The sequence below is a fragment of the Dermacentor albipictus genome, unplaced genomic scaffold (assembly GCF_038994185.2).
Source record: "Dermacentor albipictus isolate Rhodes 1998 colony unplaced genomic scaffold, USDA_Dalb.pri_finalv2 scaffold_153, whole genome shotgun sequence".
Lineage (NCBI taxonomy): Eukaryota > Metazoa > Arthropoda > Arachnida > Ixodida > Ixodidae > Dermacentor > Dermacentor albipictus.
Window position 1 is genome coordinate 18,533 of NW_027225707.1, and position 13,565 is coordinate 32,097.

At 46.2% G+C, this 13,565-nt stretch overlaps 1 protein-coding gene across 1 annotated transcript in view; it reads left to right on the forward strand.

Moving 5' to 3' along the window:
- The first annotated feature begins 236 nt into the window (after positions 1–236).
- Positions 237–13,565, forward strand: part of LOC139053565 (thimet oligopeptidase-like) — a 41,538-nt gene continuing 28,209 nt past the window's right edge. Inside the window, exons 1-3 of the mRNA XM_070530495.1 lie at positions 237–916; positions 7,100–7,239; positions 8,174–8,289. Coding sequence (XP_070386596.1) covers positions 548–916; positions 7,100–7,239; positions 8,174–8,289 — 625 coding nt within the window. The 5' untranslated portion in view covers positions 237–547. The remainder of the gene's footprint in view (positions 917–7,099; positions 7,240–8,173; positions 8,290–13,565) is intronic.

The window sequence follows — 13,565 nt, forward strand, 5'->3', positions numbered from 1 at the left end:
CCATTCGACCACGAGCTACAATGTAGGCGGGAAAACGGTTAGATACAAACATAGATATATACAAGCATACACAGAATATAAGTAGGTGACCCCGTAAAGTGAGTGAAGTACCCTAAACACGCTAACGCATGAAAAGCACGAAGGAACAGCTTAATTAGCGACCGTAACTTGGTGAATGAAAACAAATCTCGACAGCCATACTTGTGCCGTATTGCAACTCAGCGAGTGTTTGGGATAGAGTGTACTCTAATTTGGAACGAGCTGAAGCCGTTTACATCGTGGCCACCATTTTGCAAACATTGCTGTCATTACTGGAACCAAAACCGATACTAGCTAGAGCACGTTTGCTAGTCGACAAGAATCGCTGGTAACGCACATGGCCCCGCTTTGCGCACGACACCATTAGCGTTGTTGGTCGTCGACCGGCGGATTTGCCATCTCACCTCCTGCTGTGATTTTCACATCCGCCGCTCGTCTATTGCCCTCTCTTGGCTTTCGATTGGAGTTTCGAAGCGGATAGCAAAGTGAACGAGGAGGAGGGCCATCTATGCTTATTGCTATCTCGAGGCTCGCCACACTGCGACCCGCGACCAGCAGGACATCGTTGAGCGTCGCCGGCGTAGCAAGAGCTTGTTTCGCCGGAGTCCGGTCGGCACAGCAGCCCGTTCTCGTGCCGACGAGGTGCTACTGCGACTCGTCGCTTACCTTGAACCTCGCCCGACACCGTCGGGAGCAAGTCTTCAGCATGGACGCGGAGAACGGCACCGCCCCCGGGATACTGAGAGCATGGGACTTCGACATTACTCCCGAGGACCTGCACGCCAGGGCGTCCAAGATCATGGACGAGTGCCGCAAATCATGCGACAAGGTTGGCGCGTTGCAGGGTGACGAGATCACCTTCGAGTCTGTGCTTGAGGTGAGTGCGAGCAGTGGCGTAGCCAGAAATTTTGTTCGGGGGGGGGGGGGGGTTACGCCACTGGCCCAATATATATATATATATATATATATATATATATATATATATATATATATATATATATATATATATATATATATATATATATATGTAGCTGCACGTTGCGGCTCAGCCTCCTCCTTAAGCGCAAGCTTTAGCTCGGGTGCTCCCATTTAAGTACATGTAGAAGGGGAATTCGTTTTTCCCTGCAACCACTTCACCAAATTTGAGGAGGTTTATTGCATTTAAAAGAAAAAGTTTCATTCTAGTGACTACTGGCTTCGAATCTTTCATTTAGGTGGTCAATTATTTATTAAAAATTGGCCAAAACTGAAGATTTTCAGAAAACGAAACTATCAAGCTTAAAACTCCGTGACTCAACAATGAAAAATGATATCACAATTATGTGAACTGCATCTAATAGTACATCTACAGCGGACAAAATAGATATGTTACACATGAATCCCCCAAAAATTTAGTATTGTGGAAATACGGCTTTTGAAGAACCCTTGTACACAACGTAACCAATTCATGTAAGATACAAATTGTCATAGCAAACTTGTCCGCTTTGACTGTTATAATAAATGCCATTTACACAACCACAACATCTGTTCTTCATGCATAGCTATTAGTTTGTAAACGTCGTGCTTCTATTTTTTCAAACTTTCGAATTTTCCAAAATATTTTAAACAAAATTCAGGCCCTAAATCGAAGTTCTGTTTGCAACAGACACTAGAATTTAACTTTCTCTCTCAAATGCAACCAATTTCAATAAAAGCGATTTGCAGGATTATCTCAGAACAGCGTTTCTGCGTTTTACAAGTATTTGAATAGGCCGCGTCGGATTGGGCCCGAGCTAAAGCTTTCTCCTAAACAATTTATCGAGGGATCAAATACATGAATAATAACTCCATTGTAATTGCCAAAGATGCTGCAAACGAATTCTTTAAAGCTACGCACTCTAAATACAAGTAAAATATTGTATTTTTTCATAAAATATTATACTCGTATGTGCCAAAAATTGGCCCAACATAGCTGACGTCAATGCTTCCATGTTTTTTATCTATTTATTAAGTAAAGAAAATATCACACGAACTTTAGAACTATATCAGTTCGAAACCAGGAAAGCAGTGCATGCCGCTGATATGAAAAATTAAAAGGCAATGAACTGAACAAGTTGAGGACAAATATGTTAATGAAACTTTGTCATTCAAGAACCGTGCTTACATTTTTGTATATATGCAATGGCCAGTGAAAAATCTCAATGACGCTGTCGTTTGTTCCAATGTATTACGCAGGAGTAGCTGTCCCTTGTCGTGTATCGTGAGTAATTGCACCGAAGTTATAGTTGCGACAGAGAGCACGTATAAAAAGCAGGAGTTCTGCAAGATATATGAGGGCAAGTCAAATGAATGAGCCAACAACGGGGTACTTTATTTAAAAGTAGTCTTCATGAGAATTTAGACATTTGTCCTATTGACTAACGAGTTGCGTGATTCCCGTCTTATAAAACTCCTTGGGTTGCTGCTTCAAAAAGTCTGTATCTGGTTCCCTTGAGCTGTTTTTTCGGTTGCCCCAAAATGTAAAAGTCGCAAGGTGACAGGTGTGAGCTGTATGGCGGATGTTGCACCGTTTCCCACTTCAACTTTGCCAGTTTTGTATTAACCACATAAGCGACGTGGGGACAGGCATTGTCGTGGAACAAGATGACCCCATTCGTCAATTTTCGACGTTGTTCGTTCTTGCTGTTCGTTCTTGCGACACGCTGCCGTTCTGGCGTTTCACAATATCGGAAACAATTGATAGCCTCTCAAGATTTAACAAATTCTATCAGTAATGGACCCTGTTGATCGAGAAAAAAAAGTCAACAACACCTTTCCAGCGGAAATGATGGCCTTTACGTTATTTGGGCGTGGTAAATTCGAATGTTTCCACCGTAAGCTTTGCCGTCGTGTTTCAGGCTCGTAGTAGTGGCACCAAGGTTCGTCCCCGATCACAGTTGCAAACAAGAAGTCGTCATGCTCATTATGATACCCGATCAAATGAGTCAAGGCAGCGCGAAACTTCTCCGTCTTCTCGCGATGGATAAAAATCTTGGTGATCCATTGCGCACCAAAGAGCCGATAACCGAGAAGCTCATGAATTTTGGCGTGAACCGAACCGTGACTGATGTTCAGACTGTCTGCCAGTTCATCGATGCTTATCCTCCGTTCTTGTTTAAGCAGCTCATAAACCTTTAAAATTGTGTGGGGGGTGATTGCACGATCGTTTTGGCCCGGTCTTGGAATGTCTTTGCAACGTCCTTTGAACCGTTTGCTCCAACGCTTCACAGTGGTCAATGAAATGCAGTGTCCAACGTACACGGCAGTCATATGGCGATTAATTTCTGTTTTGGAAACACCTTCAGCTGTCAAAAGCTTCGCGACACCGAGCTGTTCAACTTTTGAAGTGTCCATTATGTGATGCAACCATATTCAACCCAGTGTATGAGAGCATTAAAGAACATTATCTTCACACCTGCGTGTCACTTTTGTAAATGAGACATGCCGTTCTCCTACGCGCATGCCTCGCAGATAATGAACCGAACCATTATTGCGTGGTTAGAGTAGGCTCACTTCCATTTGACTCGCCCCCGTACATTAGAAATGCAAAGATACAATGGAATATGCAAATGCGAAAATACGGCTTGATAAAGGACAAAAAAGTGTCACTGGAAACAAAGTTCACTGCATGTATACACAAAACCTCGCAACAAGATATTTAAGTATACGTATAAGTCTCCAATGAGTCTATGTATGTAAGAAGAAGTAACTGTATATAGTGCGTCAAACAAGGCAAATAAACATGTTGTACAATCATAGATTCACAGAATCCTAGATTCCGCCCCCATTCCATCCACTCCCCCCGATGTATTGCGCGCGACGGAAGGCGGCGCGGTTGCTCCCCGCTTTTCTCCTTTGCACACACAAGACTGAGCCACCATCGTCGGCTCACCTATTCAACCTCCCCTCCTACGCTTTCACTCGCGCATACAGCATGCAGTGCGTGGTCACGATGTTATCACCCTTGGACTTTATACGAAACATAAGGGCGATGGCAGGAATGCGCCTGGAGTGTCCATATAATTGCTTTCGCATAATATAATAAAAGTATCCGGCAACTGAAGCGTCCCGTCGCCCGTTACTTTCCGCAAAAGAAGTATCAAAATCGACCTTTCACCATGCGACAATTCGCTGCGCCGCAACAATGTATTTTTTTTTCTGTGAGGCGGAGGCACCGAAATGAAAAAAAAAAAAAAACGCATAGGAAAGTATGTTGGCCAGAATCGAATGCCTACTTCGGGCAGCTAATGGGGCTACGGAAGGAATACTGAAGAAAACTTGAGACGCTTGGTCCACTGAGAACCATACGCATACTGCTCAGTATCCTACAGCGGCGAAACAAGGCTTTCCGGAAAGGTTCCGCTCAAGGAATGCGGTGCAATCCTTCGAGTCCCCACAGTGATGGCGGCGAGTGGCCATTGTTTTTTTTTTTTCTCGTCTGCTAGCCAGAAAGCGTCCAAAACTCTGTCAGGTGAAAATCCACTCGGCCAGAGCAAACCGAACGCGCACCGAAGTGCACCGCACGGTGCTCGGGGCCATACGAGAATAACGTATGCGCTCTGGCTGGCTCTGGCAGCCCGCGGGTAGGGTAGTGAGAACGAAAAAAAAAAATTGAAGAGGCTCAATGTGTCCTTGCGAATAAAAGTCAAAGTAGAAAAAATAAATAAGAACGTAGTTACTTTGGCTGGCTTTAGTGTCTTGACATGGATGTTCTGGCGTAGGTCAAAAGAAATGTTGATATTTTTTATGTGACGTGACGGCACAAGTGAACCACCCCAACGCTTCGTCTCATTGGACCTCGCTGCTTGCCTTGTCAACTCGTCTGCTAGTGTGTTGATTTGGCTTGTCTCGTATGTTCCGATGTAAGAATTTAGAAAAGTCAATAGACCTTTGGCGTCAAATGTTTATAACAACATTAAACCCACAAATTTAAGTTCCGCAATTGAAAATCTAAAGCACAACTTTGGAAATGTCAATGCACCTTTCACATCAAGAGCTTATGAAATTTATACCCATAAAGTTTCGCAATTGATATCCATGCGCTCCATAGATTCCCTAGCCTCAGTGAGATGCCGCGGCGAACCCACTCACCATCAAAGCGCCCTTGAAACTTTGTGCTCGGATGGGACTACTTGGCGTTATGCGACTCCCGATGTATGGGCGTTGCCACGAAATCCAGCCCGAGTTTGCAATCTTCGCGGTTAAATGTCTTTTCGAGCGTCAAAAAGACATTCTAGACAAAATCCAGAGTGATTTCAGGCGCCGGGGGTCGCTTTGGTCGGTGGTGCATGGACAGCACGAAAAAATTTCGGGGGGGGGGGGGGGGGGCTGAAGCCCCATAAGCCCCCCCCCTGGCTACGCCCCTGAGTGCGAGCAAAACGACCTCAGAAGAGCTGTCGAACCAGCGATGAAAACCAGGTTGAAGAACGCGAGATTTATTGCACGATCACTATAGGCTGTTATCGACTGCAGTGCTACGGCATAGCATACGTACCAAGAGGCGGATGTGCGATGACCGTGGGTTTCAGCAGCCCATCGCGATTGGGCATTCGTGAAGCTTCGCACATTGCAGACGAAATCACAGGTCAAATGTTCGTTAGCATTGCTCTCGCAGCACAAAAGGTGCTGTAGCAGTTTTTGCCTTTCGCTTTTGAATGCTGTACGCCACAGTATTACTGCTGAGTTATGTTTCTCTAGTGAACGTGTGTGCTTTTTCAGGCATACCTTGGCTACACCGGTTTGCCGTATGTCCTCAAACTGCTAATTACGCCTGTACAATTAGATCAGTTGCGAAACTGTAGAAGTCGTCTCCCCTGTGATTGATGCCACCAAACTGGTTGCTACAGATGCGCCCTGGTCGTTGTGTTACATTTGTGTGGCGCCTGAGTTTCCTCGCGTATTCGTGCGACACGTTGGCAGATCGCTGGTTAGAAATACAGCAGAGATACAGTGACGTCACAAAGTTAATGTAAAGTCGTCCAATGTATTCAAAATGTGTTGGAGTTAGTAATTTCCAATCCTATTGTGTGATGTGCAGGTTATTTTCAGTAAAACTGGTTTATTGAAAGCCGCACAGAACACCTGCCTGTTCCACTGAACCTTTAGGAAATTCCATTACTGCGATAGTACATATTTCTAATGTTGAAGTTATTTGAAGGCTTGATGCTAAGGTGCTGCGGTGGTAGTACATATTTCTAATGTTGATGGCTTGATTATAAGGTCCAGATTCAAATGCATGCAAGAATTACCTTTTCCACTCTATGTTGTTGTACGTGGACCTCGGAACTGTTAGCATGTTGCAAATACGGAGGGGGGGGGGGGGGGGGGGGGGGACTCCTAATCCCTCTAAAGATTAAAACGGAATTTCTAATGCTTCTTATCAATCGTGGTGCACATGCATTGTGCCAGTTATAAACAGCTATAAACAGTTTACATCAGTCTTGCAGGAGCGTACTTCTTATGTCTTGGTACAGCAGGCACAACTTCTCTGAAGCATAGATCCGAATTAGGCATAACAGGTCAATCCTTGACAAAATCAAATTTCAGTTTTGATATGACAAAATACTTTTTCATCTTTAGAAATGCTTTTCATGTTTTGATTTTGTGCTCAAGTATGATCTTCATACAAAAAATAACATTTAATTAATGGGCATGAGGAGTAGAAAAGCAAAACAGTTGTATACGTATGCATTTATCAGGTTCTTTGTTTTATCTATAGCAGATGACAAATTGTAAAGCATGCATCAATTTGACACATGGAACCGGGTTTGATTCATGGGGGTTAACATCCCAAAGCTACACTTGGGCTATGAGAGATGCTGTCTGGAAGGCTTCTGATTAGTTTTCATGCCCTAAGATTCTTAAACCATCTTGTGCTCATCGAAATGCAGCCACACATGAAATCATGAAAATGTTGAATGACCTGGCGTGCATACCATTAATTCGCTGAGGCGGGTGCTAATCATGTTTTCATGGTGCAATCATTGCACTCTGTTTTTTGTGTGTCATTGTGTGCTGTAAGCTTGTTTTTCTGACTGTGCAGGAAATTGCCGAGGGCCAGCGCATATTTGCCAATGAGAGGCTCTACCTCGACTTGCCGATGTATGTCTCAGCCAGGAAGGAACTTCGTGACGCCAGTGCCGATGTCTCTGCCAAGCTCAACGAGTTTGAAATTGAGATCGAGTGAGTTGTCAGTCAGTAGCAGACTCCAGTGTTTTACCTCAGTATGTGTTTGCAGTGTTGCATACAACTCATTGCAGTGAAGGGTAAAGTTCAAATTAAAAAAGAAATTACACAAAATTTCAATTTTTTCTAGTTCTGTTATTTCTAGTTCTTCTGTTCTAGTCCTTCCATTACATGGGGAATACTTGCAAATGTAAAGCTGGGAATATTCTCTACAAATTGAGCTGCTTGTAAGTACTGCAAGTATATATTGTGCGAGCAGACGAAGTCATTAAAGAAAAATAATGAGAAACAAGCAAGGAGTGTGTAACTGCGCTCCTAAATACACCGTATGTGCCTGGGTTTGTAGAGGGTATGCAAAATTCTTCAACTGCACTTCCCCACGCATCTAGTTTTGAACCATGGAAGATGATAGATGTCGCCCTAGAAGTGGAAATGAACCAGCAGCACACAATCTGATGCCGCTGTCCTAGCGACAGTCTTGTCCTTCCTTACCGCATCCTCCCTATTTGCTAGTTTACCCTCCGCTAAACTGTGCCGTAAGCGGAAGGTCAGCCAACTTGTGTAAAGAAACCTGATAGTGTGGAAAAGCCCTCATCCAGTGTTTCGCATGCCTCCTATTAACCTGCATCACTGCGCAGATGAGGTTTCGGAGTTGCATGCAGAAGGCACCACTGTGAATAAAGAGGCCAAGCAGATGAGTTTTGAATGCTCCAACATTGCACAGCTTGTGCTGTAGAAGGAGTCTCTTAATTTGGCCTACACCTGAACAGAAGCACTCAAGAAGACGGCTGCTATTGCTTGTGCATGAAGCTTTATTTATTCCTTCTTCTGATAGTTTATTCGTCCCGCTGTAATTGGGTAAGCTCGTGCTTCTAGCCTGAGCACGTTCCTCATTTCCTCCATGTTCTCGTGTTCTTTACCTCCTAATCAGCATGCGGACTGACATCTTTGAGAAGCTGCTTGTGCTGGAAAAGAAGGACACAAGCTGCCTGTCGCCCGAGAGGAAACGCTTCCTTGACAAGCTCATCAAACTCCGCAAGAGGGACGGTGAGTAATGTCGAGAGGGGCAATAGTAATTGCAATACTCTTATGTCACAAGTCACTGCCTATTCTAAAGAAGGGTTGAGAGAGAGGAAGGGCAAAGAGGTTAAAGCTGGAATCGCGTGACCAACATGATTGTGGATGAATTGGTCACATAATATAGAAGAGGTAGCAGATTTACCACCATAAGGCCTGCCCTCGTCTAAGGCTCGTACCGCCACTTCAGAGTACGGATATTTGGAAAATAAATTTCATTAAGCATCATGTGTACGCAAGTGCTGTTTAATTTTTCAAACCGCTACTTGATGGCACTAGTTACTGTATTGCCGACAATGGCATTGTTATCGTCATCGTCGCCATATCCTAGAATCATGCAACAGATCCAGTGTGCTTAACGCTTTCCTTACCAGTCCTTTAGAAATTGATCAATCTGATTGACAGTATTTCTACATGTTCTTAAGAATTTCCGTTGGAATTCTTCCACAAGCAGCATCATGCACCGCCTGAAAGGATGACTGAAATTTAGCTATTTGTCAGATTCGCCAATTTTTGGCTGATATGGGAGTCTGGAAAAAATAAAACTTCAACTGGAAGTACTGCTGAAACTAGACTCCAGTACTCCTAGCACTTCCTCAATAAGACAATGCAAAGTTTGTGCTTTAGTCAACTCTGCAGCACAACTTTTCAATGATAGCAGCAGTGAAGACACAGAAGCTTCTCTCAGGTTGTCAAATTTTTCGATACATCGTCCAGGCTGTTTTAACAAGGTCTCAAACAACGGTAGATGCTCACGAGTGTATTATTTTGATGACTGTGTTCGACTAATATTTTTGCATGGTCTGACCTATAAAGGCCGAGAACTAGGAGCCATGTGCATATTTTGTATATTTCAGATTTTTTTTTTACTCTCATTACCGTATTTGCTCGCCTAATGATTGCACTCGCATAATGATGGCACCCCGAACTTGCCGCAGCGATGTGTCGTGTGCCAAGTCTAGTTAATAATGATCGCGCTTACCATCTGTCGAATGCTACACGAACGGCTCTTCAAGACAAACTAAGTGGTCTGCATACATCAAACATTCTTAAGTAGATGCCCCATTTCATTACCTTCATCACTTTCCGCACCTCCATGACAAAAAGAGGTACAACCAAACTTGCCTTTATTATGTGTAGGCTTATAATGATTGTGGTCAACAACAACAAAAAAGGCGCCTTTCGATTCTTATCTGCACTTGTGGGCACGCAACAAATCGCGAGCGGAAACGATAGTAGCCACGTTTACATTGATACGTTAGAAGTGTACCCTATGCATACGCCGTCACTTGTAACACACCTAGGATATTCGCCCACCCTTAGCAGAAAAGTGCCGTATTAGGATAGTAGTGAAGACAGATGCGGCAGTTTCCGCAGCAGGCCGGCCATGTGTTTCTATGTCACTGGCAGCTAGGCGCGCCCATCTGTTTTTGTCCCCTCAAAGTGGACATGGCTAGGTTATTGCCGCAAACTTGCCGATATTAACAATATTATTCATTACTGATATGGAAGAAACTGTTTCAATGCACGTAATGTACTCGCGAGAAGAAAAAAAAATCAAGTTCGGTGCGTTCGGCTTGCTCGGCGGGCCGCCATTTTTTTTTTAGTGTCCCGCACTACACACAGCGGCAGCCGCCTATTTGTTGACCTTTTGTCATCCCGCAGCAAACTCGGGATAAAAAAGTTTTTTCTTCTCGCGGGAAATTTAACCCGTGTAATCATTGCACCCCGGAATTTCCGTTAATCTTTTGCACAAGAAAGTGCGATCATTATGTGAGTAAATACGGTACTTATACTCATCATCATCACCAGCCTGTTTTATGTCCACTGCAGGGCGAAAGCCTCTCCCTGTGATCTCCAATTACCCCTGTCCTGCACCAACCGATTCCAACTAGCGCCTGCAAATTTCCTAATTTTATCGCTCCACCTAGTCTTCTGCCATCCTCGACTGTGTTTCCCCTCTTTTGGTATCCATTCTGTAACCTTAATGGTCCAACGGTTATCTAACCGGCGCATTACATGACCTGCCCAGCTCCATTTTTTTTCTCTTGATGTCAATTAGAATATTGCCGATACCCGTTTGCTCACTGACCCACCTGCTCTCTTTGTCTCTTAACGTTATGCCTAGCAATCTTCCACCAAATTATGCCTAGCAAATTCTCAAAAGTGGTCTGGGTAATTATTACAGCTTTACACCCATTCGAAACACCAGTGGTCAGGCTATAATATTATGTCTCGCGGCATATGTTGTGACTACCGTGTCTTCAAGTTATTGAAACCTCACCGATGGCACCGGCTGTTGGAATCTCAGCGCTGCCACCAGCTGTTGGAACCTCAGTGCTGACACCCGTTATTGCAATCGGACCGCTGGCGCCCGTTGTTGCAAATGGGTCGCAAGCCCCAAGGGTAGCGTTGGCCTGGCGGCCTGGGGCACCACTGGAAGCGTCCGAAGGTCCTGGCAAAGCATGAGTCGACTGCTAACAGAACAACTTGTTTATTCTAGCATCGCAAAGAGCGGGCGGTCAGGTCGACCGAAGTAGAGAGACGGGAGAGCACGTTACTCAACAGAAGAAATCGGAGCCTCTCTTTTGGCGTCCGGGAGCAGCTGCTTTTATACTCTTGGCGTCGCGGGCAAGAAGGAAGGTCACGGGACGACACCACGTGACAGCGAGGCACGGACGGACTGAGACATGTAGAGACGAGTGTAGTGACGCATCAGCCGGGCCGGCGCCGGTCAGATCTCCTCGCTTCACACTTGGGGAGCTCCCCTCCCCGGCTGCCGCGCTTTGACAAGCGTGGGCACACACACACACGCATACACAAAGACACGTGGCACTGAACATGCCGCGATGCGCTCGGCGGGGATGCGTCGCGGCCGCTCCGAACGGGCCAAAATGTCCGCCGCTTTGAACGAAGCTCAGGCGTGCGTTGCATTCGCGCCGGCTTTACCGCGCGTCGTAGGCGAAACGTAACAGACCGCCCCGCCGGGGGAGGGAGATCCCGATGGTCAGGGGACTGCATCCGCTGTCTGGAGGGATGTCGCTCGATGATGCTCATAACCGAAGTCGGTCGTCCCTCAGCGTTTCTTGAGCGCAGCGCACCGAGAAGGCCTCGTTCTCACGTTCAGGTTCACACAGGACACTGCAAAGTGACTTCAGGAGAGTTGCCATTTTTGTTCTCTTTCCCAGCAAGCGTTAGAACTGCGCCGAAACTCAGCCGCTCAGTCAGCAAGCACGGCACAACCCTCACTAAGCCATGCCAGGCTCTTTCCCCTTTTATACTACTGCCTAGTTCCTAACAGTAGTCTATAGCAGCACTCAGAACGCGTCCACAAATCGGAAAATTGCACTAGAAAGCACATCATCACTTTGAAACACTACACAAAAGCAATATGTTAAAAATCCTGCCTCAGGAAGAAAAACATCAATAACAAACAATTTTGAGGCTGATTCCCACGTTAGAGGCTTCGACTTAAGCCATCGGCGTTACCGTTGAGACTCCCCTTTTTGTAACGCACCTCAAAAGAATGTTGTTGCAAAGCGAGGCTCCAGCGCAGGAGGCGGCCATTTGTGAAAGAGATAGTCTGCAGCCATTGGAGAGGGCAGTGATCCGTCTCGAAGCATGCGAAGCGGAGATCGCAGCGAGAGACCGTACACTAGCTCGGCTGGCGAAAACCCCGTAGCTGCATGCGGCGCGCTCCTCAATGCAAACATCACCCCAGGCAGAAACAGCTCCCAGTCAGTTTGTTGTTCAAACCACAATGCTCTCAACACGCGCTTCATGACGGAGTGGAGCTTCTCAACGGAATTCGACTGTGGGTGGCACACTGAGTTGTGTAACAGCTTTACCCCGCACCTTTCGAGAAAGGCTGTCGTCAAAGCGCTAGTAAACACTGTGCCCTGATCTGACTGGATTTCCGCAGGAAAACCAACTCGCGCAAATATGGACAGTAGTGCATTGACTATCTCAACTGAGGTGAGTTCTTTAAGCGGCACTGCTTCAGGGAACTTTGTCGCTGGGCAGATCACAGTCAAAATGTGTCTGTACCCCGTGGCTGTTACCGGCAGAGGTCCCACTGTATCAATAACGAGCTGCTAAAAGGCTCCGTAATGATAGGTACCAACTTCAACGGCGCCCTCGATTTGTCCCCTGGTTTGCCCACCCGCTGACAGGTGTCACATGTCTTCACAAAGTGGTCTGCGTCCCGAAAACACCCTGGCCAATAGTACTCTTGCAAGAGACGGTCCTTAGTTTTCTTAACTCCTAGGTGTCCGGACCACGAACCCCCATGCGACAAGCGCAACATATCCTGACGATAGCATTGAGGCACGATCAGCTGATCGAACTCCACTCCCCTGCGGTCTAGATACTTCCGGTACAGGACCCCACTTCTTTCCACAAAGCGAGCATTTTTCTTGGCGATACCTTCCTTGACAATGCAGCGTATGTTTTCTAGGCTGCCATCCTTCTTTTGCTCGGCTATCAAAGCCGACCGGCTGACTTTTAGCAACCTATTAAGTCCGTCTGATGTAGGCGTGATGAGCAAATCTGCAGATAGCTCTTCTAACTTTCCTGCATCGGGAATTTCCTCTCCAGTATCTGGTGCCTTTAACGCTACAGGCTCAATTTGATTCAGTTCGGGCGTGCTCTGAATATCAGCTTGCTGCGCCTCTGACCCTTTCTCATCGTTCGACAACGTCGGCCCCGCAACTACCGCCTTTGCAGCGAGCTCCCGAACCTTCGATCTGGTTAAGGCCTGAACGCTAGCCTCACCAAACAAAAGCCCAATTTCGCGCAGGAGCTGATCGGACCTGTTCGAAAATAGGTACGGGTACTGGGGGGGCAGCATAGATGACACTGCCGCCTCCGTCTCAAGTGCTCCGAAAGGTCCTTCAATAAGCACCTTTGCTACGGGCAGACACACGCTGTGAGCTTCCACGGCTTGCTTGATCCATGCGCACTCGCCCGTGAACATATCGGGTTCTACGTAAGAGGGGTGAACTACATCCATCGTAGCTGCGGAATCGCGAAGCACTCGGCACTCTTTCCCGTTCACGAGGAGGTCTCGCATGTAAGGCTCGAGAAGCTTCATGTTCTCGTCAGTGCTGCATAATGACAAAAACACTACTTTTGTTTTTGTTTCCGTACACTGCGCCGAAAAGTGAACCGGCTTCTGGCACGTATAACACACGCGCACTCGCCTCGTCTCGAACCGCTTTCTGCGTTCGGCTTCGGCTGCCGCCGTC